The following is a 26,075-nucleotide window of genomic DNA, read 5'->3' as shown; positions in this document are numbered from 1 at the left end:
GCTCTCCCGCCCCCATCCGGCTTCCCTCCGCGCATCTGCCTGCCACACATCTCCTCCCCTCGCTCGCATTCCGCTTCTCCCTCTCTTTCTCTCTATGCCTCGCTTTTTCTGTCCTGTGTCTCTTCCATTTGCTCTCCCGCTTTTTTTCACTCTTTCTTTCTCTCTCTACTCTCAGCGCGACTGTCTAGCTCGATCTGTTTCTCGATCTTGTTCTTCCCTTGTCGCAATGTGTCTTTCTCTCTACTTCTCACTCTCTCTATTTTCCCACCACTGTCCTTCCTCTCTCTGTCTCTAATTGTCTTTCGTGTTCTCCCCTCGCTCGCATTCTTTTTATCCAGTGGTTTAGTGTCTTTCTACCCCCAAAATTCTGCCTCTTCATTGTTCCATCTCGTGTCCTAGACTGCCCGTGGCCCCTGCTGCCACCTTTCATCAGCTGTATCATTATCTGCAGACTGCATTTGGTACGAGCGGGGTCTGATGTCTCTTTCAGTTCTCCAAGGGCCAGTGGTCACATTGCAGGTTTCGAAGCCGATAAAACTCCCCACCCACCCCCACCCCCACCACCACCACTGGCCTCCCTCTAGTCACACAACCCTGGTTACTAGCACGCTACGGTGAGACCCCCAAACCGACGATAATAAAGATAGCGCCATTGCTCGCTGCCGTCTTCACACTTCTCGAACGTACAGCTTCTGCAGTCGAGGTCGCCACCAACGTAAATCTGGCATCTAAATGCCATTGTTCAAGAGCTTTGAGAGGTATTACACACCCAAACTCGCATTGATTGCAATTCATTTTAATAGAGGTTTATGCAGATTACTTGCTTGGAGCCTGATTGTCATTCGTTAGTGGACGTGACAGGTTTGTATTCTAGGAATTTTTTTTTATCGTTATGCAGGGCGGACGAGAAGATGCATGTCTGAATGAAAACAGCTCTGGTGCTCCAGTACGGGGAACCCCCATGTCATCGCATTTCACATATTTCTGGGACTGTGTCCCATGTGAAACGCTTATTTTACATCACCCTATTGTCACATGCATGACTGACGCGGACGTCATTGGGCAGTCACCCTGAAGCATTAAAGGAATTAGCGAAAACAATCCTAATTAAGTCAGATTTGTGAATGTGGAAATCCTCCAGCAGACGATTCACATGTATCACTTGGGAAAAAAGAAACCTCCGTTTATAAAATCTGAGTCAGTGTGTAAAAATCATTAAATTACATTCACTAAGAAACGTCCCACTGATGCACTAATTTAAGTAGCACAATTCCTCTGCTCCACCATTAAATCTTAATGGCACTGTGTTAACCTACGCTGCACTTTTTCATAAACACGGCATGCTCGGATTCTAGACCTCTAGACAGGGAGAGAAAAAAAGCAAGGGCTTAGCAGTGAACACGGAGAATTAGGAACGGATTTTGGCGCTGGTGTTATTCACAAAAGATGTTTCATCCGTGCACAGCACCGCAATTGTCTCTCCCTTTCTCCTAGATCCCTTCAACAACCCCTCCCCCCGCCCACCATCCCCATCACCAATCACAAAAAAAGCGAACGCGCACAAAACAAAACATTTGCTTGACATCTGGGTAGAAGTACTGAGTCAGGGAGCCTTTCAAAACAAAACGGGAGCACGTGACTCCGGGGGAGGCACCCACTTCTAGGGAAAGTCCATCCCTGCCTTCCCATGTATTGTAATGTCCAGGCTGGAAGACAGCGCGAAGTCAAGTTATGTCCCTCTGTCCAAATCACATATGACGGGACTAACAGAGCTGACCGATGTCTTATTACAAACGTGTTTGATGCATGCGTGCACCAGTCTTCTTGCGAGAAAAAGCACGCGCAGATATTTGTTGCAAAGAGATATTGACTGACCAGCCAGAGCGGCACTGGTCGATATGGAGAATCATTAGGGTAAAAGGGGGGTGTAGACGTAATTAAAGGAATATAGCTGTCATCGCCAGCAATGCGTATCAGATACAGGCTAAACATGAGGCGTCAAAGACAGGCATTCAGGTAACAGGCAGACCATCTGCTTGTCCCCAGCCACGAAGGCAGTGATCGCCCCTGTGCGAGGGGAGCTGTTTGATGTCACCGCATAAATACAATGTTTGATGTTACCGCATAAATGCAATATTTGATGTTACCGCATGAATACAAACTGTGACTCAATGGCGCGTGACTCGTTTTAAACAAGCACTGGCGTTGCCAATAGGTTTCGCATTTGGAAAGTTGGAGCTATTGGTTTTGTAAATTACATTTTATATTTATATATCGTTATTGGCATTGTCAATAACAATATATAAATATAAAATGTCATTTACAAAACCAATAGCTCCAACTTTCCAAATGCGAAACCTATTGGCAACGCCAGTGCTTGTTTTACTTCGTGGCCCTTCGGTTCCGACACATTTTTTGTCTTACCTAGTCTGTCTTTCTTCAATTCCTTGTCCTTCCTTTCGGCACGTCTTTTTTCGGCAACCTTTTCTATAACCTTGACGTCCAATCCTTCATGTGTGGGTTCCACAGGAGCTGCATGCTCCTCTTTGTCGCTCGAAAAACCCTTTTCGCTCATGGAAGGTTTTTTTCATTGGCATCGACATTGTGGCGTAGTAGGCCTGTCTCTGATTTCGGCGTGTCTTAAAAAAGTCTTTGGCAGGAACGCTGCACAGTCTTTATCCTGGTGATCTTTGGGTAGGCAGAGGTTGCACACGGTGTGTGGATCCCGCTGTGCGTACTTGTGATGGCACTTAGGGCAGAATTTAAAAGGGGTCTTCTCCATGGCCCCTACATCGCCTTTTGTGGCCCGGTGTGGTCCTCTGGTGTAGTAAATATTTGGGCCGCTGTGCTTCAGTCTACGACTCTGCGTTGGTGGTTGTTCTCTTCTCATCGATCCTATCTTGAAGTTTTCTCGAGAAAACAAACTTTTCTTTGTAGCTTCCCGTCTTGCTTCCAGACCTAATGGCGGAAAAAAGAATCTGAAGATGGCCACCACGTATGTCGACCTCCAGGATGCCTTCTGACGTCATACAGGAGACGTACCGGACACCAAATGGTGGTCCAGAGCGACCAAAACAAAAGAAAACAAGCATTTGCAATGCAATAGGTCTCGCATTAGGAAAGTTTGAGCTATTGGTATTGTAAATGACAATTTTTTTATTTAGGTTTTGTTTTTGAAAATAGCGAAATTAATAGCTTTGTCATTTACAATGCCAATAGTTATAACTTTCGCAAATGTGACACCTATAGCATTTGTAATGCAATATGTGTTGTATTTCATAACTGGCTTTGTTTACAACAGCATTACTATCACTCCCTCCAATATAATTAATTGTAGTAGTTGCCATTTTGTAAACAGACAGAATAAATGCACCAATTACTTTTTAATGAAAAGAAAAAAATAAACCTTGCATCAGTTTGTGCACAATTAAATCAATTTTCCTATGAGTAATGAGGATGCTCCTTAACGTTTTTTAAAATTTCACAATATAACACTTAAATATTTTATAATTTGATTTAGCACCAAAGAATTTATAGCATGTGTTATATCTATCTGCGATCTACTAGCGGTATCAGCGGTATCACTTTGCAATTCAATTTACGGGTGCAGTATCAAATCCAGAAACGTAAGCCTTTTAACAGTATCAGGTATCACTTTGCAGCTCAATTTAGGGTGCAGTATCAAATCTATAAACGTAAGGCTTTTAACTGTATCAGTTCCAATTGCGCTTCAATTGAAAATACGCTTCACTTTTCACTCAATTACGTAAGCATTAATTTACAAACGTAAAATGTGACATACACCCTGTCAGTATCAATTTCCAGTTTCTGAAATTCACTCCGTGTCAATTCCGAATTCAATACACGGTATCATAAATTCACTCCGTGTCAGTTTCATTTGCAAACTGTTGTATTATATTCAATAACGTATCCTTCACGGAGCGTTAAATCACTTTAACCTTTAACTTGCAGTATTAAATTCAATAACTTAATGAGCATTCGAAATCACCGCCGCAGCCCTGCTCTGTGTAAACCGGAAGTCAGGCACTTTTGGCCGAGACGGGGGCGGGGCCTGCAATCCAGCAGGAAGTTCCGCCCGCCGCCGCCGAGGAAGCAGTGAAGCCGGCCGACTCCGACCAGCGCTGCAGAGGAGACACGGAACACGCCGAAAGAGCCCGGTGAGTGGGAGGGGAGGGGGGGGCCAGGGCTAATGTGAAGGCCTGTGTGTATGCGTGTATGCGTGTGTGCGTGTGCATGTGTGTGCGCATGCGTGACTGTGTGTGATTGAGAGAATGCGAGGCAGGGGATAGTGTGCCTGCGTGTGCATGCGCGCGCCTGTGTGTGTGTGCGTGCATGCAGAGGGGTGGGGGCTGCCTGTGTCTGTGTGTGAGCGAGGGCTTGCGCCTGTGTGTGTGCGTGCGTGCATGCAGAGGGGTGGGTCTGCCTGTGTCTGTGTGAGAGCCAGGGCTTCACCGCGCATGCGCAGGTATCAGACGCGCGCTCCCGCGAGGAAAAACGCTCGTAACAGATTGGTGTCCTCATTCCCAACTCATTCCCAATACGGGCGACAAAAGGTCTGAAGCAGACACTCTCAATGCTCACGCATTGAGAGTAAGGTCTGCTCGACCTATAAAAGAGACAATTCCGGACCCAACCACTAGATGGCGGAATGATGCACAGCAGGTGAATCCAGAAAAGAATTCACGCTGCAAAACAACACTAGTCCTTTCTCATTAAAAAAATATAAAAGTGCCCTACTAAATGGCCTGCCAAATTCAAACTTGCACCCCTCAATCCCATTTGTACACTCCGTCACCAGGACATTCATCCCCAGCACCACTGGAAAAAAAAAAGACTAGGCTTCCAGTTTCAGAAGGAATATTCCTTTCTGTACACATGCAGACCCCTTGGTGCCCTGGTGATCCTCACTGTTCTAAATGATCGAAACTGGATGCTGAGCAGGCACACTGATAGGGAAAATCTGTCTCCGTCTGATGTCAGAAATTGCAGGCCATGCCAATAAAGCTGCTCATCGACACCAGTGTTGTTGACAGACCCACTGCTGACAAAAGAGCAGCCTTCATAGCTGGTGGCCATCTTATGATGTGGTTGTTAGCCAGGCTCCATTGACCAGGTAGACAAGGAACATTTTCGGAGGTCATCAGCAAAGCAGCTCTCAACAATGGAAGGGGATGGTGGTGAAAGAGAACATGCTCAACTAGAGGACTTTAACAAGGATGCTTACAGTGTCCAGTGGCACAGTACATTTTTGGTCAATGAGGAGGGATTGAAAACTAGAGATTTACAGAAAAAAACTGTAGTTTTTTTATTTTTACCTTTTGAATGGTTAACAACTTTAGGAATTCAATGCTCGAGAAAGTAATTAAGTTCACTTAGGAGACCAGAATAAGTCGAGTGACATTCACCGTCAAAACCCACATACTGACATTTCTGGAGCATACCGGGCTTGTTTCTGACCCAAATATGGCACATCCTTGAGGTCAAAAACTATCCTGAAAAGGTTTATACATTTTGAAGCAATAGCCTCAAGCAGCCACTACTCTGCTCAGGGATTCTTCTCTCTCAATGCACAATAGATTTCCTGACTGTAGTTGGGTCTGGGTGCCTGGAGTTCAGAAGCCATCCACCCTAATGAATGTTAGACTCCAATAGTGAGTGATTGGACAGTAGCATTGTCATAGCTCGCTCCTACCACTATCAAAGCCCTGAAGAACTTCTAGGGCACTCAGGTAAGTAGCTACTCAGTTTGTTGTGCATGGTTCTCAGAAAGAGCATCTCAAAGTCTAGGTGGCTACATGATATTCAGAGCCTAGCTCGAATAAGGTCAAAACAAGCAGTGCAGTGGTGTGTAAGCATGGGCTGACCCAGAAAGATTTACAAGGCCATTGGGCTTGCATATACTTACCATCAGAGGTGGCTGGCTTACTAACAATGCAGAACTACTACCTGCGTGCATCTCAACCGTGCCATGAGAAAATGTTACCAGGGGATTCCCTAGTTTGGCATGGGGGAATGATGTAGGCTTAGGAATTAATGAAAGACTGCATGTTGGACATTATTTTCCGACGATAAGGAGCAAACTCGCCACACTCCTACAAAGTTTGTAACAATCCAGTTAACATAACACCTCTAACCAAACATTTTCTTTTCTCTAAAGTCTAGGGGGCATAGGTTCCACGAATTAAATAATGCTTAATTGAATTCCGAGAAAACGGAGGTGATCATTTTTGGTAAACTTTCTCCTATCTGGTCATCAATCTGGTGGCCTCCGTTGCTAGGAGTACTGCCGTCTCCGGTGCAGAAGGTCAGAAATCTAGGAGTTATCTTTGATGAGAGACTCAACTTCGTCAACCATGCTAATCAAGTAGCCTCCACAGCATTTTTTAAGCTCAAACTTCTTAGAAAAATAATTCCATTCCTCTCAGACAATGGAGGAAAAACGGTGGTGACCTCACTAGTATTGTCCGCCTTGGACTACTGCAATGGTTTATTCTTGAATGCCCAAGCTCGGGTGGTTGCCAAGTTACAACTGGTCCAGAATGCGGCAGCAAGGCTGCTGTCTGGTACCCCCAAATATAAACCAATTAAACAAGCAATCAGGAGTTATCACTGGCTGACGGTGAAAAATAGGATTACATTTAAAACACTGTGTATCACCTTTAAAGCCATCCATCAGCTAGGGCCGAAGTTTCAGAAGCAGAAGCTCATGTTATATTGCTCCACTCGACAACTAAGGTCAATAAATGCTCTCTGTCTTATTGTGCCAAGAACAAAGACAGTTACTTGGGGAGACAGATCCTTCACCAATGCTGCAGCCAGACTTTGGAATACTCTTCCACTGGAAATTAGATCCACTCCCACATTGCTACAATTTAGAAAATTGTTGAAGACGTGGCTTTTTGACCAATAAGTTCTTCTCCACTTGCACTTTCTGCATGACTAAAACTGTAAATTGAGTTTTTGAGGCTATCAGTGAGTCTTAGCGCCAAGACGCCCACGGGCATGTTGCCCTTTACAAATAAATAAATAAATAAATAATCCCAAAGCAATGATAAAGTCACAACCAATCAAAGTATATTGGAAATGAAGGGTATTCCATGTTAAGAGCTCAGCTGCAGCAATCTGACCATTTTAATAAGAGAAGCAGGTACTCACCCCAGCGAGGCTGGAGTCCAGGTCAGGAAGGGTCATGTCAGACATGCTCATTGAAGGGCTGAACATCTACAAAGAAAACGGTCACATGTCACAAATGAGAAGACAAACCATCTGGCCCAGTAGGATTTCTCTCACTCAATGCCAGGTTAATTAATAATGCACATTTAAGGATACTAATACCAAGGAGTACCCCTAGAATGCTAACTTGGAAGCACGGTTATTGATTATGGACTACAGAATGGGATGCAGGCTCTTGGTGAAGTCAGTGCTCCTATCAATACAAGTGTTTATAGGTTCCAGAAGCAGCAAGTGCTGATGTTTACGAGATGCAAGCAGTGCTAACAGATGTCAAGTCGTGTTGCGTGCTGCGTAGTGTTTACAGACAGGAGGTGCAGCCACAGTGTAAAGAAGCCAGGAGATGAGCATAGGATCAATGCTGGTGCAGGGTTTACAGTTAAGAGGTGAGCCAAGTAGCAGTGTTTACAGACAGCAGGTGAGCCTAATGTCAGTGCAGGCAGTGAGCACAGTGTCAGTGGAGTGTCAATGCTAGGTAGAAGGTGAGCTCAGTGTAAGTGCTGATGCAGAGTTTACAGACAGGAGCTGAGCCAGTGTCAGTGCAGTGTTTAAAGGTAGAAGTTGAGACCAGTGTAAGTACTGGTGGCAGTGTTTACAGACAGGAGTCGAGACAGTGTCAGTGCCATACCAGTGCTACTACAGTGTTTACAGATAGTAGGTGAGCCCAGCGGTCTTGGCAGTGTTTACAGACAGCAAGTGAGCCTAATGTCAGTGCAGGCGGTGAGCGTAGTGTCAATGCAGTGTCAATGCTAGGCAGAAGATAAGCCCAGTCTAAGTGCTTGTGGCAGTGTTTACAGACAGGAGTCGAGACAGTGTCAGTGCCGTACTAGTGCAACTTCAGGGTTTATAGATAGTAGGTGAGCCCAGCGGTCTTGGCAGTGTTTACACACAGCAAGTGAGCCTAATGTCAGTGCAGGCGGTGAGCGCAGTATCAATGCTAGGCAGAAGATAAGCCCAGTCTAAGTGCTTGTGGCAGTGTTTACAGACAGGAGCTGAGCCGGTGTCAATGCAGTGTTTACAGGTAGAAGAAGAGCCCAGTGTAAGTGCTGGTGGCAGTGTTTACAGAAAGGAGTTGAGCCAGTATCAGCGGTAGTGCAGTGTTTACAGGTGGAAGGTGAACCCAGTGGAAGTGTTGGTGGTGCTGTTTACAGACAGCAGGTGAGCCTAATGTCAGTGCAGGTGGTGAGCACAGTTTGTACTGGTGGTGAGCACAGTTTGTGCTGGTGTTTACAGACAGCAGGTGAGCCTAAAGTCACTGCAGAGGTCGAGTATGTTTTGTGCTGGTGGTGGTGTTTACAGAAAGCAGGTGAGACTAATGTCAAAGCAGGTGGTGAGCACAGTTTGTGCTGGTGGTGAGCACAGTTTATGCTGGGGTTTACTGACAACAGGTGAGCTTAACGTCACTGCAGAGGGTGAGTATGGTTTGTGCTGGAGGCATTGTTTACAGAAAGAAGCTGAGACTAATATCAGTGCATGTGGTGAGCACAGTTTGTGCTGGTGGTGAGCACAGTTTGTGCTGGTGGTGAGCACAGTTTGTGCTGGGGTTTACTGACAGCAGGTGAGCTGAACGTCACTGCAGAGAGTGAGTATGGTTTGTGCTGGAGGTATTGTTTACAGAAAGCAGGTGAGACCAATGTCAGTGCAGGTGGTGAGCACAGTTTGTGCTGGTGTTTACAGACAGCAGGTGAGCCTAATGTCAGTACAGGCAATGAACACAATGTGTGCTGGTGTTCACAGCAGGTGAGCCTAACATCACTGCAGAGGTTGAGTATGGTTTGTGGCAGTGTTTGGAGACAGCAGGGGAGACTAATGTCAGTGCAGGTGGTGAGCACAGTTTGTGCTGGTGTTTACAGCAGGTGAGCCTAACATCACTGCAGAGGTTGAGTATGGTTTGTGGCAGTGTTTAGAGACAGCAGGGGAGACTAATGTCAGTGCAGGTGGTGAGCACAGTTTGTGCTGGTGTTTACAGACAGCAGGTGAGCCTAATGTCAGTGCAGGTGGTGAGCACAGTTTGTGCTGGTGTTTACAGACAGCAGATGAGCCTAACGTCACTGCAGAGGTTGAATATGGTTTGTGCTGGTGGCGGTGTTTACAGACAGCAGGTGAGACTAATGTCAGTGCAGGTGGTGAGCACAGTTTGTGCTGGTGTTTACAGACAACAGGTGAGCCTAACATCACTGCAGAGGTTGAGTATGGTTTGTGGCAGTGTTTACAGACAGCAGGGGAGACTAATGTCAGTGCAGGTGGTGAGCACAGTTTGTGCTTGTGTTTACAGACAGCAGATGAGCCTAACGTCACTGCAGAGGTTGAATATGGTTTGTGCTGGTGGCGGTGTTTACAGACAGCAGCAGGTGAGACTAATGTCAGTGCAGGTGGTGAGCACAGTTTGTGCTGGTGTTTACAGACAACAGGTGAGCCTAACATCACTGCAGAGGTTGAGTATGGTTTGTGGCAGTGTTTAGAGACAGCAGGGGAGACTAATGTCAGTGCAGGTGGTGAGCACAGTTTGTGCTGGTGGTGAGGTCAGTTTGTGCTGGTGGTGAGGTCAGTTTGTGCTGGTGGTGAGCACAGTTTGTGCTGGTGTTTACTGACAGCAGGTGAGCTTAACTTCACTGCAGAGGTTGAGTATGGTTTGTGCTGGAGGCATTGTTTACAGAAAGCAGGTGAGACTAATGCCAGTGAAGATGGTGATCACAGTTTGTGCAGGTGGTGAGCACAGTTTGTGCTGGTGTTTACAGACAGCAGGTGAACCTGGCGTCAGTGAAGAGGGTGAGCATGGTTTGTGCTGGTGGTGGTATTTGCAGAAAGGAGGCAAGTCCAGTGTCCGTCCAGATGGCAGTGTTTACATACCGTATGGGAGCCCACTGTCAGAGAAGGAAGAACTGTTCAGAGACAAGATAATTCTTCTCTAATGCAGGTAATTGTGTGAGGATTGTTAACTCAACACTGTTTTGAATTCACTGACTGGGCCGAGTGTAGCATCAATGATGGTAGCAGTGTTTGCAGAATCAAGGGGAGGTTGAGGTTTACAGACTTTAAAAAGTACGCAGAAGCAATGTTTACTGACTGGAAGAAACGTTTGGTGACCGGACAGTTGATGTGTTTACCATTATTTCCATACTGAGTGCAAGCTCACTACAGGAACCAGAATTTATAAACTGGACGTAAACTCAAAGTATAAAAAACAGGAGCTAAGCAAAGTGCCGTTTCTGCCACACACATTTAATGACTAGTTGGTAAGTGTTTACAGATTTGGGCTGTTTGTTTATAAACTGGAAGAGGTCTCAGCATAAGCACAGGTAACTCACTGTATGAATAGAGATGGAGTGAGCTCAGAGACAGTACTGGAAGAAACATCAAAATTAAAAGACTAAAAGTGAGCTAATCACTTCAAGACTGGAGGTAAGCCAAGTGTTAGAAATAGTCTGAGCGTTAATACCAATGTTTACAGACTTGAAGTGAGCTCCGAAGCAGTGTTTACAGAGAGGAGTAATGCACAGAGCTTACAGACAAGAGGAGTGGTCGAAATCGAGGCCAATGCAACAGGCTCGGTGCTTGGACACTGGCTACAATGGCTAGTAGCAGTGTTTACAAAAAAGAGAAGAGCAAAATCACTGCTTACAGAGAAGAGGTGAGCTTGGTGTCAACGCTGCTAGAAGTGTTTCTAGACACAAGGCGAGCTCAGGGTTTCTGCTGGTGACAGTAATTACTAACTAGAGTAAGCTCTGCGGCAGAGGGTACAGAGAAGGGAGACAGGCTTAGTGCTTACAGTCTAGAGGTGAGAGCAGGATAGATGTGAGGAAAGCTCTGTGCTTACAGACTGCAGGATATCTCTAAGTCATCTCTACTAGCAGTGCCTAGCAATGAGCAGTGTCGTGTGCTCAATCTTGGACTCTTCAACAAGTGTTGCTAATCTAGGGATTATCAATGAAAAATACATAAATAAATATGCACTTTAATAGTTGGCTAAACTGATAATCATCACAATAGCAAATCAAATGAAAGATTAGGAGGTTCAATATAAAATGGAGGAAGCAAGGGACACAACTGAACCTTGGAGAATTAAGATATCGAAAACAATGAAAGAGTGAATCAACTAAGGAAGGAATAGTGAGCATAGTGTATTGCCTATATGTAGCTGGTAATGAAGGGTGGCAGAGGTGGTAAACAGTGAAACGCAGGTGAGCAGAGATGCATACATCGAGCAGGGCACTGGTGTCCACACTGAAGCCATGGGTCGTCAGCATGGTCTGCAGATTGTCCAGATTGGAATCCATGGTGTCGAGGTGGTCATTCAGCTCATTCCTGAATTAAGACAAAGGAAACCAGGCTTTACATTTGAAAATACTTAAAAAAGAGAAATCTATCTTTAGCAGATAACACAAAGTAGCATGCATACACACATGGAATGTTAATAATGTTGGACACCTTTTATCGCAGTACAGAGCGAACACGAAAGGCAGCTGTTGATATAAAGCTGGTATTTAACTACCTCTCCCATAATGCTGTCCTAATTTCAGAGTACACAGTCTCAGCCTCACTTTGCATTATTTTCTTGCTTCATTCCCAGGGACGGGTGCCATGGTTTCGACTATATGATAACAGTGCAACCACTTTCAGATTCTTCCTGAAACTTCAACATACAGAGACACTCAAGACAAAAAGGGAAGCACTGGTGTGTTACAGACTCGCTTAAGATGCCTTAGTGCTATCAGAGAAGAGCTCCAACTGCTAATTACTTCTTTGAATGTATAAATAATAAATGATCTCCTCCCCCAAGCCAGAGATATTGTGAATTTGAATTGCATTTAAACACATATTTACAGGACTTTACATTAGATTAACATGAGTACTATTGCATCTTGCTGAATACATATATATGTTTTTATTACATCAAAAAACAGAGCCAGTGAAAAGTGGGCAGGCTGGCTAGCATATATAATTTTCAGTTTTCATTGTAGATTGTGGTTTAATGTGTAGTTTCAGCTCCCCAAATTCATAACAAGCTAAACAGAACCTCTCTGGAATGAAACAACCATGAAATGTATGGCCAAAGCCACTGGTGACCTAATCCACAATAACCAGAAAACTACTCTTACAGAAACATGGCTGTATCATTTACAGAAACTCTGAGTAAAAAAACGAGAGGTGCTTATCAGAACCCACTGTTAACTATCTAACATAACACTTAGTACGCCATTAGATGGGTGCAGAGCGACCCGGAGGTCACCAACATAAAAATAATTAAGGAGGCGATTATACCAATTACTAAGTGTCTGCAGGAGGAGGTTCCATATGTAGATATATTAGACTCCTATGCGGATATCACTAAGATAATTCAAGAAAATTTACAGCGCCCCAATAGAGATTTTAAAATTTGTAGGAATAGCTGGTTTGATTCGACCTGTACAAAGGCTCACTCACAATTGAAAAGGGCCTTGCATAACACCACGAGAAATCATGAAGAAGTAAAAAAAAATGCAGGAAGGAATATAGTATAGCAAGAAAGATCTGTAAGCGTAAAATTAAAAACGAGGCTTGGACTAACTTATATGAGGCCTCGTTAAAAAGGGACAGTTCCCTTTTCTGGGGAGCAGTCAATGCACCTTTTTTTAGCCCGGAGGGTAAGGCGAGAATTGAGGTGGCGATAACAGAAGACTCATAGATAGACTTCTTTGCAGAAGTCTATAATCCAGGAGGGGTCAATAAAATCGTAGATATGGGGATGTTAAACCAGGAGGGCCCAAAAAAATGTGTGCAAATTAATATAATTATTAGTAATAAGGAAATTACAGAAGCCATCAAACAAAGTAAGGGAGGTAAAGCTCCGGGTCCTCCGGGTCCTGATGGCATCCCAATCGATTTATTCAAGCACTCGATTGAATTATGGTCTCCACAGCTTACTCGAGTCCTTGAGGCAAGCTGCAAACTGGGTTTCATTAAAACCTGGTCTGACTCAGTAATTATCCCTATATTTAAAAAAGGGGACCGGGAAAACCCCTCTTGCTATCGCCCTATATCCCTTTTAGACTCCTTTATGAAAGTCACAGGTAGGGTCATATTGAATCGTTTGCAGCAATGGGTGGAAGATGAAAACATACTATCTCCGGTATAATATGGTTTCAGGGAGGGTCGTGGGACATTAGAGCAGGTTTTCAATTTTTCAATGTTATTAGGAAAATACACGCAGGCAAAGGACGGCAAATTGTATGCAGCGTTTGTCAATCTAAGCGCTGCTTTTGATTGTGTAATCCATAGCCGATTATGGCAGATTTCTACAGACATGAAGGTGGATGAGGTGTTAATATCTTTTTTAAGACCACTTTATGCAGACGCCAGGGCAAAAGTGAGACACGTTGTTAATGGAGAATGCACTAAGCCGTTTCATGTGAAACGAGGAGTAAGGCAAGGCCGTGTACTTGCCCCTTTTCTTTTTACCTTATATACCAACGATCTGGAAAAAGAATTGGTGGCTAAGGTCAGAGATTCTCCGCAGGTAAATCATAAGCAGATTGTGTCGCTCCTATATGCAGATGATGCCGTGATAATGGCTAGAACTAAATAGGCCTACAAACGGCACCAGATACATACATAAACTTTATGGATAACAGGGGCTTGAAACTCAATGTAACTAAAACTTTTGTTATGACCTGCGGAAGACGAAAGAACAGAGATTGTTCTCTGTTCGCTGGGAAAGAGAAAATTGCGTCAACAAAAACGTTCTCCTACCTGGGTATCATTTTAGAGGAAACAGGTTCTTGGGGTCCAGCCATCAAAAGTAGGTCTCTGATGCTTGAAGGAGCAACGACTGCACTTGTGATATTTGCCAAAAAAATGGGGAAAAGACCTCCAGAAATCCTGTTAAAGATCTATCAGGCGAAGTGCATAAGTACAGCCATCTATGGGGCAGTCGTCTGGGGAATCCACGAATCCTCACCTATTCAAAAGGTAGAAAATGCTTTCCTAAGATTTATCCTAGCTATTCCTCAAAGTTCATCCGGTTTTAACTGTCACTCTGAGCTGGGCATTTGGTACGTCCGCGATCTGATCAGTGTGCAACCTATATTGCTATGGCATAGAGCCTGGACATCGCCTGACCTTGTTTTAAATAGAGACATCATTTATGACTCCTTGGGTATGGATAAGGCCACTAGGATACCATGGCTGTCTTACATTTGTAAGTTTACTAATGACCTGGGGAGACCAGAGTTTTTTTGTCATCCTGAATCCTTGAGTAACATAACGAGGAAGGATTTAAAGCTGCTCTGCTGGAACCACTTAGAAACTCTAAGACTAGGTGTAGAAATAAATAAAAAAAAGTGTACTGCAACATCAACTCACCTAGCCTCGTTTACAATTCAACCTTATTTAATTTGGTTTCTAGAGGGCTTTGACAGATATTTATTGACAAGATTTAGATTTGATGTGTCTTTTTTCGCCTAATTACATTACCTATTGTGAACGATTGGTCCAGAACTCTTTGTAAGTGCCGGTGCGATAACATGTCAGATCAATCTACGCTGCATGTGATATGTTTCTGTAAATGTTATGCTGTGGAAAGGTCTAGATGGATCAAACCACTCCTAAAAAAACAAGGTACCTGGAGACAATGCCGCCCGGCACTACTGTTTTTACTATCTTTAAATGATGTATACTGTGTTGCTATAATGATAGGTTTTTTAAAAAGCATTTTGAGGAAAAGGAAAAGTTTAATTAATTTATAGAAATCATGTATTTGGTGTTTTTACAAGCAGTATTTTGGATATTTGATTGTCTGAGAAATGCACGTGTTGCTTTTATGATTTTATATACTGTGAAATCGAATAAAGCTTTTCTACTACTAAACTATCTAACATAACACTTAGTATGTGAACTGCTAGTTGAAGAGGCTAAATTCAAAGACATTGACGAGGCATTTTATGTTTTGTTATAATTATTTAGGGTATTTTTCTGCAGAAAAAGATTCAAACATGTACCTATTGTAGACTTCACTTATTTGTCTTTTAAGAACCATTCCTACAAGGGAAGATTTGGTGTCTTTGTTTCCTTAGACATGTTGATACATGGTTCATACATTTACAAAAAATTCTAGGAGCTGACTTGAGACCAATTGTGGGGTTTGTTTGGCCATAGGCGCCTAGCAAATCCAGCAAAGTCATGTAATAACTACTTTGGAGGAGCTGGACAACTTCTTGAAGCTTAATCATATGGAATGTTGCAGTTAATAACCGCTCAACACCCGCCAGTCCAAAATGGGTCACAACTTTGGTGACTTTTTCCATATGAAAAAATTTGGAGTGAAAGACTGAATTTGGATTGGATTTGGGGACGAGTTGCAATGTCTTCTTGGCAATCACAGAAACGGGCGCCTCTTGCAGTACTGGGGATGTTGGGTTATCTTCAAGTGTAAGCAGAGATTCTCCACCTAGTGGGCTCGATGAAGGAACCACTGAAGTAGTACCTGCTTGGACTGACCTTCGTCTCCCAAGCAGGACTGTTATTTACAATAGTGTGGAGGATGCTGTGCATTGCTAAGCTAAATAGTATGCCTCCTGAAAATGAAAACTGCTGTGATTGCTTTGGTTGACACCTCTGTGATAAATATCCTCCTTTATAAGATAGCCTCTCCCGTGTTGTGCTCCTCAGAAGGGAACTTGTCTCCAGCAAAGTAGAATTTCCAGTAACTGAACAATAACCTGATTTTATTGCTTGTAAAGCATCATTAATAGGACTTACAAAGAGGTGCTCTCAGTCTGAGGACATTTCCAATATCCAAAATTGCACTTCGGGTTGAATGCAACCAGCTGTGGTAGGTTAACACTGCTAAACCTGCCATTTAGTGAAAAACAATGGACGCCATGTCCATAGCCCCGTCTATTATTGCAGCGGACGCCTTTTCGTCCTCCTGGGTTCTGGCCTTTGATCTCAGGTAGATCATCATCATAAGGAGCCACGCCTGCCCACATCTGCTTGTCATATTGCCCGGCAATCGCTAGGGTGTTACTAGCTTTAATGGATGTAGCTGCTAGGATAGACACCTGCATTATCCAGTCAGACAAGCCTTGTATTTTCGATCAGATGAGAAACCATGGCCGAGACAGAAGCTTGCCTGGTTTTGAAGCCTTCTGTCTAATAAAATCCACAATCTGACTGACCGCCCGGGAACTTCTTTGAAATTTTCAAAGAAGCAATTTGTTTTGGTTACTGATACAGGTAACTGGAACCTCTTAGAAGCCCTTTCCACCAAATAATGTAAAGGAAATGTTACTCACTTGTAATCTTAGTTTTGCCTTAGCGGAATCTTCACTGAAGTCAAAAATGAGAATTGTCCTATTGCATTACACACAAAAGAAATGCATATAACTATTACAATAACCGTTAAAAATCTAATTGTAAATGAATAATCATGCACTAGTATCCTTCTAAAGCGGGGCTTTCAATATTTTCTGTGGTTTTCTTCTTTTAAAATGAGGTCCATCTCTTAAAATGAATACATACAACAATCTTACGGCATAACTATCACTTCCTGATGCACTCAGAAAGATGTGTGACATGAAGTGAAACAATAATAGAGGCTGAATTCGGTAAAGCTAAAAAGTAAGACACTACTCCTTTAAGGTGCAAGTACCTTTCAATCACATCATGCCTTTTTCTGGCGAGTTGCCTCATAACACCAGTTACTTTTTCCATCTCATGAGAGGAGGATAATGGAAACTTTTATAATGACATCGACAGGATGCTAAAGCAAATAAGTTATTTTGTTTCTACTGCGAATATGCAAGTACTGTGAGACACCTGCTCAATGGCATCGTTTTTGGCCACTATAGGTGTGGCAGGGTATACTCAGACATGAGTCCCTTGCTCACTGCACCATCAGGATTCAAGCAAGCCAGGCCGACGACGGCTGAAATGCCAGAAACCGGTCCCCGGAAGCTTGTCTCCTTTCTGGTGAAGAATTGGCTTGGTAGTTTAGTCTGCCCTGTTCCCATGATGCACTGGGCCAGGGGCAGACTGATTTGCATATAGCCGGGTTCTGAGCTGGGTTGGTCCAGTGAGCTAAATAACGGTGATGGATCAAGCCCTGATCTTTTGACTGGGTAAGAGTGGTCTGCTTAATTCAGACACTCTGTTCATCACCACCCCCTTTTCGGAATCGTTTTTGGCCACTATAGGTGTGGCAGGGTATACTCAGACATGAGTCCCTTTCTCACTGCTCCATCAGAATTCAAGCAAGCCGGGCCGACGACGGCTGAAATGCCAGAAACCGGTCCCCGGAAGCTTGTCTCCTTTCTGGAGAAGAATTGGCTTGGTACTTTAGTCTGCCCTGTTCCCATGATGCACTGGGCCAGGGGCAGACTGATTTGCATATAGCCGGGTTCTGAGCTGGGTTGGTCCAGTGAGCTAAATAACGGTGATGGATCAAGCCCTGATCTTTGGACTGGGTAAGAGTGGTCTGCTTAATTCAGACACTCTGTTCATCACCACCCCCTTTTCTGAATCAATGGCATGGGACGGCATTCAGTGTGTGAATCTACAGGAGCCAATGCTGAAGAACCATAGCACAATTACAAGTCTTCTAGTTGGGGTCAAGTTTTGTACAACTTAGAACAGGTGTGTTTTTACCCATTTCCATTATTTAAGGATGGGAGCAGTGCTTAAGTGTGTGTTTTCAGGATCTCACTCCCATCCGTTTGCACTTTTTGGTTTATGGACAGACTACGCAGTCAGTAGATCAAAGAGTCTGGTGAGATACGTGGTTTGCTGTCCGATGTGAATCAGTTAGGTATCTTATGGGTGGGACTGCCAGGATGTTTTGCTGTAATTCCATTATCACACTAGATGTAAGTCAGTCACTTTGTGTGTAACTTTAAAGCAAGCAGGACTTTGTAACAGCCCTGGCAGTACATTCCAATGGGAGCAATAGTGAGACTCCCTGAGTCAGGGAGGTGGCTTTGAAGAAGACACACATGGTATAAAACACTTCTTGAAAAAACTTTCCACTTGTGGCTTACAAATAAGTCATATGCACAGTGAGACTACTAGGCTTTGGCATTTATAGAAAGTGGGTGAGGTGTTCACAGATGCGGAGCATTTGAGAAAGCAGGCATATGAACATGATTTCAGTCGACCCCTAAGCAGGTAGAGATATTTCCACTGCATATGAATCTGGATGTGCTGATGGTCCACTCAACAGTCATGAAACCAGAAACGCAATCAACTGTTTTGAGCATGAATGTGGAAGTCAAGATTGTATAACTTCAGGAGCTAGACATGGGCCATTGAAAGGAATGTCTGAGGCTCCGACTCATGCACCACCAACATATATAAAGTGGTTAGGTTCTAAAAAGATGGGAAATTGCTTCATCTAATATGCTTGAAAAAACAGTAAGAAAGCAAATTGGGTTAGCCAAGGCTCAGAAAGAAGGAAGTACAGAAGGGATGAAGCAGCGCCTACTGCACACTGGTTTGGGGGCTGTTAACAATTCAGAGCATTGTGTGATAAGTGGCTTCACTGGGCCCAGAAGGATAATGTATTTACTGTGCCAGGAACGGACACCGGAGTGGTAGTTGCTCAGGATGACACTGACTTTCACCACTAGGGCAGACAACAAACTCGTAGTTACTCAAGAGGCAGGTGACTTTCTAAGGCGTGAAAATGAGACAGAACTATCATTTGTAGCACATCTGTAACAGTGGTTAGGACAGATCCAGGCCCTTGACGGAGTGGTGCCATTAGATCAGAAGTAGGCCTACTTAGAAGAGAAGTGATGATAGCTTGGTTTTATATTTCGGGGGGGAACTGAGCCACAAGGAAACTTCCCTTAGGGCCTCACTTTTTAGACCAACAGCGTCTGCAGTGGAGCACAGCAGGAAGTTGGGGTATGGCTATACACTAACACATATCGTAGATTAAGATGATTCTCATCTCTTGAGATGAGAATTCACAATTGATTCCTGGCATTTTAGAGTTACAGTAAAACTTGAAAAACGTAGGAGAAATTAATATTCAAGTACCAGGGCTGCAAAAAGTAGTGCTTTTGCTTGGAGTAGAGCCCGTTGCAAGACATTTAAAGTTCCTTCAGCACCCCTCTGAGGCGGTGCCAGCAATCTATGTAAATGCTATATTATGCAAGAACGTCTTGACTGCATTACTTCATTCACCAATTAAATACAGCAGGGCCACCTAAATATGCGTACTTTTGCGTTGTCAAACTTGTCAATTCATCTTCAGTTTGAAGCAATTAAAATCAAGCACCTGTTTCCTTAGTATATTCAACCACAAATCTCGTGCTCATCTCCAACAGCACAAGCACATTAAATCAGCCTTGAAAGTTCTCTTCTAGCTTCTTGTTATGAAGCAAAATCATCACACACTTCATTTTAAGGCCCTAAGTACCTGACTGCTTCTCGTCACTCTGCTCGCAGTCTATGCTTCAGTAAAAACTCTTGATCAACCTTGCAATGTTCACGGTCAGCTTCAGCTATTCGGCAACGTTTCTGGGGCGAATACCCACTGGGAGGAAAATACTACTTTCCCTGTAACCATCTGCTCCTAGCATATAGTGCTGTAGGTGCACATGCTCTGCCAACCCCTGTAATGGAAAAGCAGTCCCCTTTAAAGCGGGGGCAAAGACCAGAACTGTAAGGGACACACACGCATAGGCTCAAAGGGAGGCCCCCATAAGCAGTGAGAGGACCACATTGAAATTTCACACCAATGGAGGTGGTGCATTCGGAGTAATTTCCCTCTTTAAACCCTTTATGAAAGCTTTGATGACAGGGACCTGAGAACAGATGAATGATGTCTGTTTTGGAGGAATGCTGTATCGGCTGATAGGTGTAGGCTTGTTGAAGTATATGAGACCAGCCATGTAGAGAAGCAGAAGGCAGGAAACAAGTTCCTGCACAGGGACTGTAAACAGATCCAGCAGTTTAGATGCACAGTAGTGGTTGAAAGAGTTCAGCTAGAAGGCATAAGTCTAATCCTCTTAGGGTTTCACTGAGTAAAAGAGGAGAAGATTGCGGTTCTAACTTGCAAGGAATCTGTTGTGGAATGGGGATGACTACAGGAGCCAAAGTTTGGTATCTTGTCAGTGACTAGGTTAATAAAGAGTTTCTTTTGCTTCTTGTCCAGGATGGCAGCCAGTCTTCCAAAGATCGACTACTCTAGAGCGTTTGACACAAGAGGGCTCTCCGGATCAACTTCAGCGCCTTTGGGTGTTGACTGTTCATGATAGACTTTGGGCCTTGTCAACAGCTTGGGGTTGGGCAGGGGGGGTGGCGGTTTCGGCGTTTAAGTGATGTAGCAGTTACAGAGCAGAGGGAGGCATTTCTGTGCCTGGGCGCCAAACAGACAGAAAAGGATGAGGATTTTGTTCAATGCGAATCCATCCACTGGAGTATGGGGCATGCTTTGTCTCTAGACTCGATGCCCAACTCCAGTGGGAGCAGTCCTCTGCCATAACCAATGGTGACTTAGGGGTTAAGATTCCATTTGAGGCGCAACTGATGTGTGGTGTGACCCTCTTCTTTGACTACGAAACTGGCTCCTTCTGTGGTGCTGGCTCAACGACTTCAACCTCTTCCTCCATATTAGACGCCTCAGAGAACAGGGCCTAGGATTCTCCTTGTGCCTGGACCGGAGAAATGTGAGAAGGGTGGGTCTCTTCCTCCACCGCACCAGGGATCTCTTCCCCCCCTCAAATTTTTGCAATTGCATCTTGTAATTGCAACCACTTTTTACACTGCCTGTGTCTCAGTGGTTTTTGCATTGCAAAGCGAGGAAAGGCAGAAGATGCAGATCTTGTGGCGGTCGGCACAAGGTTATTTGGTGTTGCACCTAGGACACAAATGGAATAGATTGGAGTGCGTTCCATAAAGCACTCATAAGTACATTTTCAAAGAAAACCTGAACTGATTTCAGAGGAAAAGAGCTAGTCAAAATCATAGTGTGTCAAAGTATGTCAAACTTCAATGCTCATTTCGGTAGTTATTAAAAAACGTTTTGATGAAAGATTGTATACATCACTGGATAGGTAGAGGGAAGTGTAGAACCCAAAATGAACCAGAACAAGGTTATTAATCCAGTGTGCATAATGCTTTAATTTCAGAGCAGCATCCCTAATGCCTGAGCTTGATGGTGAAACAAAATAGGCAAAAGGTGGAGCCTTTGTGCTGATTAATTCTGAACCAAAGGAGAAGTCAGAGTAGGTCTTGAAGCGCAAAACAAAGTGCAAAAGTCCGGGCCCAATGCTCGAAGGAGGGGAGCATGCACAGCATGTGTACCTACAGCCACACATGTAACAAACACTGTACCTCAGCAGAAGCTGTGCATCACTACTCTCAGACGTAGACATATACCATAAAGAAGAGCCCAAACTCCTCCACCCATCTCTGCAAATAGTCACATATCACAGAGTTTAGTGCCAAAACAGTCGCCACCAGATTATCTAAATGTGTAACCCTGAATGTTAACTCCCAAAAATGTTTCAAACAAACCAATCTTGACAAATGCTGAATATATAACATCAATTTGCCTTCAGACTTCGCTGTCAAACCTTCACATTTGCATGTTATGAAATATAGAAATGGAAACTGGTCACTTCTCAATCTAATCTATGCCATAAACCACATCACCCATAGGTTCTATACCAGCAGGAACATAAAAATCTCTTAAGGCCTAGATAGCCCAGAAAGGTGAGAAGAGTCACAGACTCCCTATCCAATGGCAATCCTTTCACTGTAAATAAGGGCACACATATAAACAGGAAACAATCCTAATCAGATTAGTTTATTAAAAAGTAAGATCACCTTCTGTGTAGAAGTAATTTTTAGCACCCAACTCAATAGTTTGTTCAGTTTCTTTTTCTCCGAATGAGTATATAAGCATTCCCTGCATGTTTTGACACTCATGTCTATCGGGGAAAAACAAAAACAAAATAACAAGGATGTATCCATTGTTTAACTCGTGGCTGTTCACACCATAGTCTACGCTCATTATTCGTACAGCCGTGGATGCAGAGTTAGCTTGATATAGTCATCTTAACCCTTTCGATGCTCATGACTAGCTCGGCTCGTCATGATGCACAGTTGAGCTGTGCGGATGACGAGCTGAGCTCGTCATGAATAAAGGGGCTTTTAAAAAAGTCAGCACCGGAGGGGAAAACGCCTAGCAGCCAAGGTGTTAACAGGGTCTTACTTCGAATGCGCAGCAAACAAACGGCTCCGACCGACTGTCCTGTTTTGAGTCATACCAACAGTTTGCAATGGGAAGCTAAACACCCTTTGCTTCAGGTAACAGAGTATTAACATCTCTAGAACCTTGTTGTCTGAAAGTGGACCGCAAGTTAACAACCTGCACACTTCATTCTGTTCAACCGGTTCAACCACTGATGTTCCAACTCTCCTATTATCATAAGTAGACGCTCTTCCTCCAAAGGTTACATCAGGCTGCCCAACAGAAGTGCCTGTTAGAGACCTCTAGCAAGCTTTTCCTCCACGAGCAATGGTCACTAAAGCATGGTAAAGCATCAAGATCAGACACAGAAAGTCAGCATTTTATTATAATGCCTATTTTACAAGGACCAGGGAAAACTCTACTTTAAAAAATCAGATAAATTAAAATAATCAATAACTGAACAACTGACTGGCCCAGTCTTTCAGACTGTGGGTGGTATAAGGAGCATCAAGAAGAAGCTGCATCGAGTTTAAGGATGAAGAAGAGCACCAGAGAACAGGAGGAGATGTGCAGGAGCGCCATCTGAGCAAACTGCACACTGCAAGAGCCAGTATTCGTAGTGGGTGCAGGTGGATTTTAGTCGATCGCACAAGCTGGTGCAGGGTATAGCTGCACATACCGTGTGAGTAGGATGCTTCGGAAGAGGAGAAGGAGTGGTTTTGTTGCGTTCACCATAAAAGTCATCACAGTGATCAACGACTATGTTAGACTGTTGACTGAAAGTCAGTTAGTATTACACACACCTTTGGATTCAATCAACTCGTTACATGGAAAAGTTGACCAAAGCTTACACTGTCCCATTTCCAGCTCGTACCAATGGAAGTTTCAGGAGCACAAAGAGCTGGGCAGTGCTACGCCATCAAAAACAAAGGGTTCTATGAAAGCAGCCTTAGGCCATACGAGCCCAAATGAGAAAGCTGCAAACCGTGACGCGAGGTGCATGGCTTAAAGCGGAAGCACTACGGCATGAGCAACCTAAACCAAAGGAGGAAAAAGATAGAGCTGCAAAAAACTCAAGACCCTACTTCAGGAAATCACTTAACGACTGAAGATGCAGGCTCAAATCCACATAACACACTACAAACGTAGCAATTTATTAAAAGGGGCAGAACAGCACAAGCCATGAATGATATACCCATAGCAGCACGCAAAGCTCTTTTTAACAACCTGTGAAAATGTTCCAGGCACAGCCACTAGGTTACAGGACAACCCACACACATGCAGACCTTGCTTTTCCACTTTTTAAACAGGGCAGAGCTTGTGCACTTCAGTCACTAAACATTAGAAAAAATGGAGGGCTTTTGATAGGAGCAAAGACCGGAGTACAGAATCAGGTAGCCTTAGAGGAAGCAATATCATCCGGGCAAAACATGAAAAATGTATAAACCCAATGGATCCAGGAGATAAAGCTAACATTTTTATCAGGATCATAACCGCTGGGGGTGGAGTTTAAGGAGCATCAACTCATTGGCTGAGATTAAAAAAATCTAAACAATGTCGATGGTCTACTATTGTCAGGATATTTTATTCATTATGCAGGAATACCCTCAGCAGGGTGAGAATCCAAAAACTGTAACCAGTCCAATTTTGCTGAATGTGGCAAAAGTAACGATCCATAGAGAATGCGCAATGTATGTTTTCTTTGCAAGTAATTTTTTCAAATTCCTACATAGTACCGTACAAGATTTGTAAGGTCACCGACAAAAGCAAACCTGGTTTAACTAACGGGCGCAAACAATCACCTCAAAAGTTTTAAGGTAATATGTTTGACAAACATCCACGCTCACTCACACACATATATTTACTTAATGAGTTCTATTATTTTAAGAGAACAAATAAACACCGATTGTAATCCCTTAATGTTAATGTTTTCAGTGTACAATACAAAAGAAATGCGTTACTTACCTGTAACAGCAGTTATCCAGTATTGGTGTCTTTCATAGATTTACATGCCTGAATCATTCCCCGTCGTCGAGACGGGAGCCTCCGGTAAATAAAAAAGTAATGTCCTATAGACATACATAGAGAAAATAGGCCTAAGGGCCTCCCCTTAGTAGCCTTTCTTTGTCCTTATGTAAAAAGGACCAAACTCTCACAGTCAGCCAATCAGCTCCGACCTCCCTCTAGAACCTTCCTGGGAGGAGCCTCAGTCCCTCAGATTTTCGTACGCACCCAGCTAGGTTGGCGTAATATTGTCCGAGAGGGATGTGAGTCCTTCCAGGGGAGGCGGGAGGGTTGCATGTGAATCTATGAAAGACACCAATACTGGATAACTGCTGTTACAGGTAAGTAACGCATTTCTTATCCAGTATTTGGGTGTCTTTCATAGATTCACATGCCTGAAACAGAATAGCTAGCAGTTAGATATGCACATTTGTGAAGTAATGTCGCTCTGCAGTCATGTTAGACTATGCATATATTATCACATAACATGGAATGATAGCATAAGTAAAATACCACAAGAGCAAAGATGCAAATGCTACTTACCAGTATGCATCTGTTCTTGGCATGTAGGGCTGCTGACATTCATATCTGTGCATAGATCGCCGCCTAGTGTTGGGTCCTGATGATTGCACATTGTTGTCCTGGAAGAGTCTTCGAAGTATCACAAGATAGGTGGCTCCTCCCCTGGACTACAGTGCGCATGGGCATCGCCTCCATCCCCAGATTGTTTTTAGCCATTGGCAGAGATGGAGTGAACTATGTGAGTGATGACCATGCTATGAGCATATATATGTATATGAATACTGCAGCTGCTACAGGCGCCGGGGAGGAGGGCGGGCGATATGAATGTCAGCAGCCCTACATGCCAAGAACAGATGCATACTGGTAAGTAGCATTTGCAGTTCGAGGCATGTGGGCTGCTGAATTCATATCTGTGCATAGAATACATAGCAGTCCCCCTCTTATTGGCGGCCGCCCGTGCCAGCTGCAGCAGTTTGAAAAAGTGTTCTGAGAACAGCCTGACCAACAGCTGCCTGCTGTTTAGCGTGCACGTCTACACAGTAATGTTTAGTGAAAGTGTGTGTGGTAGACCATGTGGCTGCTCTACAAATATCCTCTAAGGGAATGTTCCCAAGGAAAGCCATAGAGGCCCCCAACTTTCTGGTGGAGTGGGCTCTTGGTGGAATAGTGAGAGTGCGTTTAGCCTTAGCGTAACAGATCTGAATACATTTCACGATCCACCTAGCGATACCAGCTTTGGAAATAGCATTACCCTTGTGGTGTGAGGCAAATGCAACGAAAAGTTGCTTGGTCTTTCGAAAGTCCTTTGTCCTGTCAATGTAGTACATTAAGGCTCTTTTAACATCAAGGGTGTGGAGCATCCGCTCCGCCAGCGACTCAGGGTTTTGAAAAAACACTGGCAACTCAATTGTCTGGTTTATGTGGAATTGAGATACAACCTTGGGTAGAAATTTAGGGTTAGTGCGGAGCACCACCCTGTTAGCATGTACTTGGAAAAATGGTTCTTGGATGGTGAGTGCCTGCAACTCACTAACCCTCCATAGCGATGTAATTGCTACTAAGAAAGCCACCTTCCAAGTTAGAAACTGAAGTTCACAGGAGTGCAGTGGCTCAAAAGGAG

The 26,075-nt window shown here is 43.9% G+C and overlaps 1 protein-coding gene across 1 annotated transcript in view; it reads right to left on the bottom strand.

Annotated features, from left to right (window-relative positions):
* Nucleotides 1-7,176: 7,176 nt before the first annotated feature.
* The window catches only part of HSF1 (heat shock transcription factor 1), a gene marked incomplete at its 3' end in the record, with an annotated part of 430,139 nt that continues 411,240 nt past the window's right edge, over nt 7,177-26,075 (bottom strand). Inside the window, exons 11-12 of the mRNA XM_086948174.1 lie at nt 11,451-11,556; nt 7,177-7,242 (exon numbers count right to left, since the gene is read on the bottom strand). Of these exons, the coding sequence (XP_086804300.1) occupies nt 7,177-7,242; nt 11,451-11,556 (172 nt within the window). The remainder of the gene's footprint in view (nt 7,243-11,450; nt 11,557-26,075) is intronic.

Source organism: Lissotriton vulgaris, unplaced genomic scaffold (assembly GCF_964263255.1).
Source record: "Lissotriton vulgaris unplaced genomic scaffold, aLisVul1.2 SCAFFOLD_1542, whole genome shotgun sequence".
Lineage (NCBI taxonomy): Eukaryota > Metazoa > Chordata > Amphibia > Caudata > Salamandridae > Lissotriton > Lissotriton vulgaris.
This window is presented reverse-complemented; position numbering and strand designations above follow the sequence as displayed.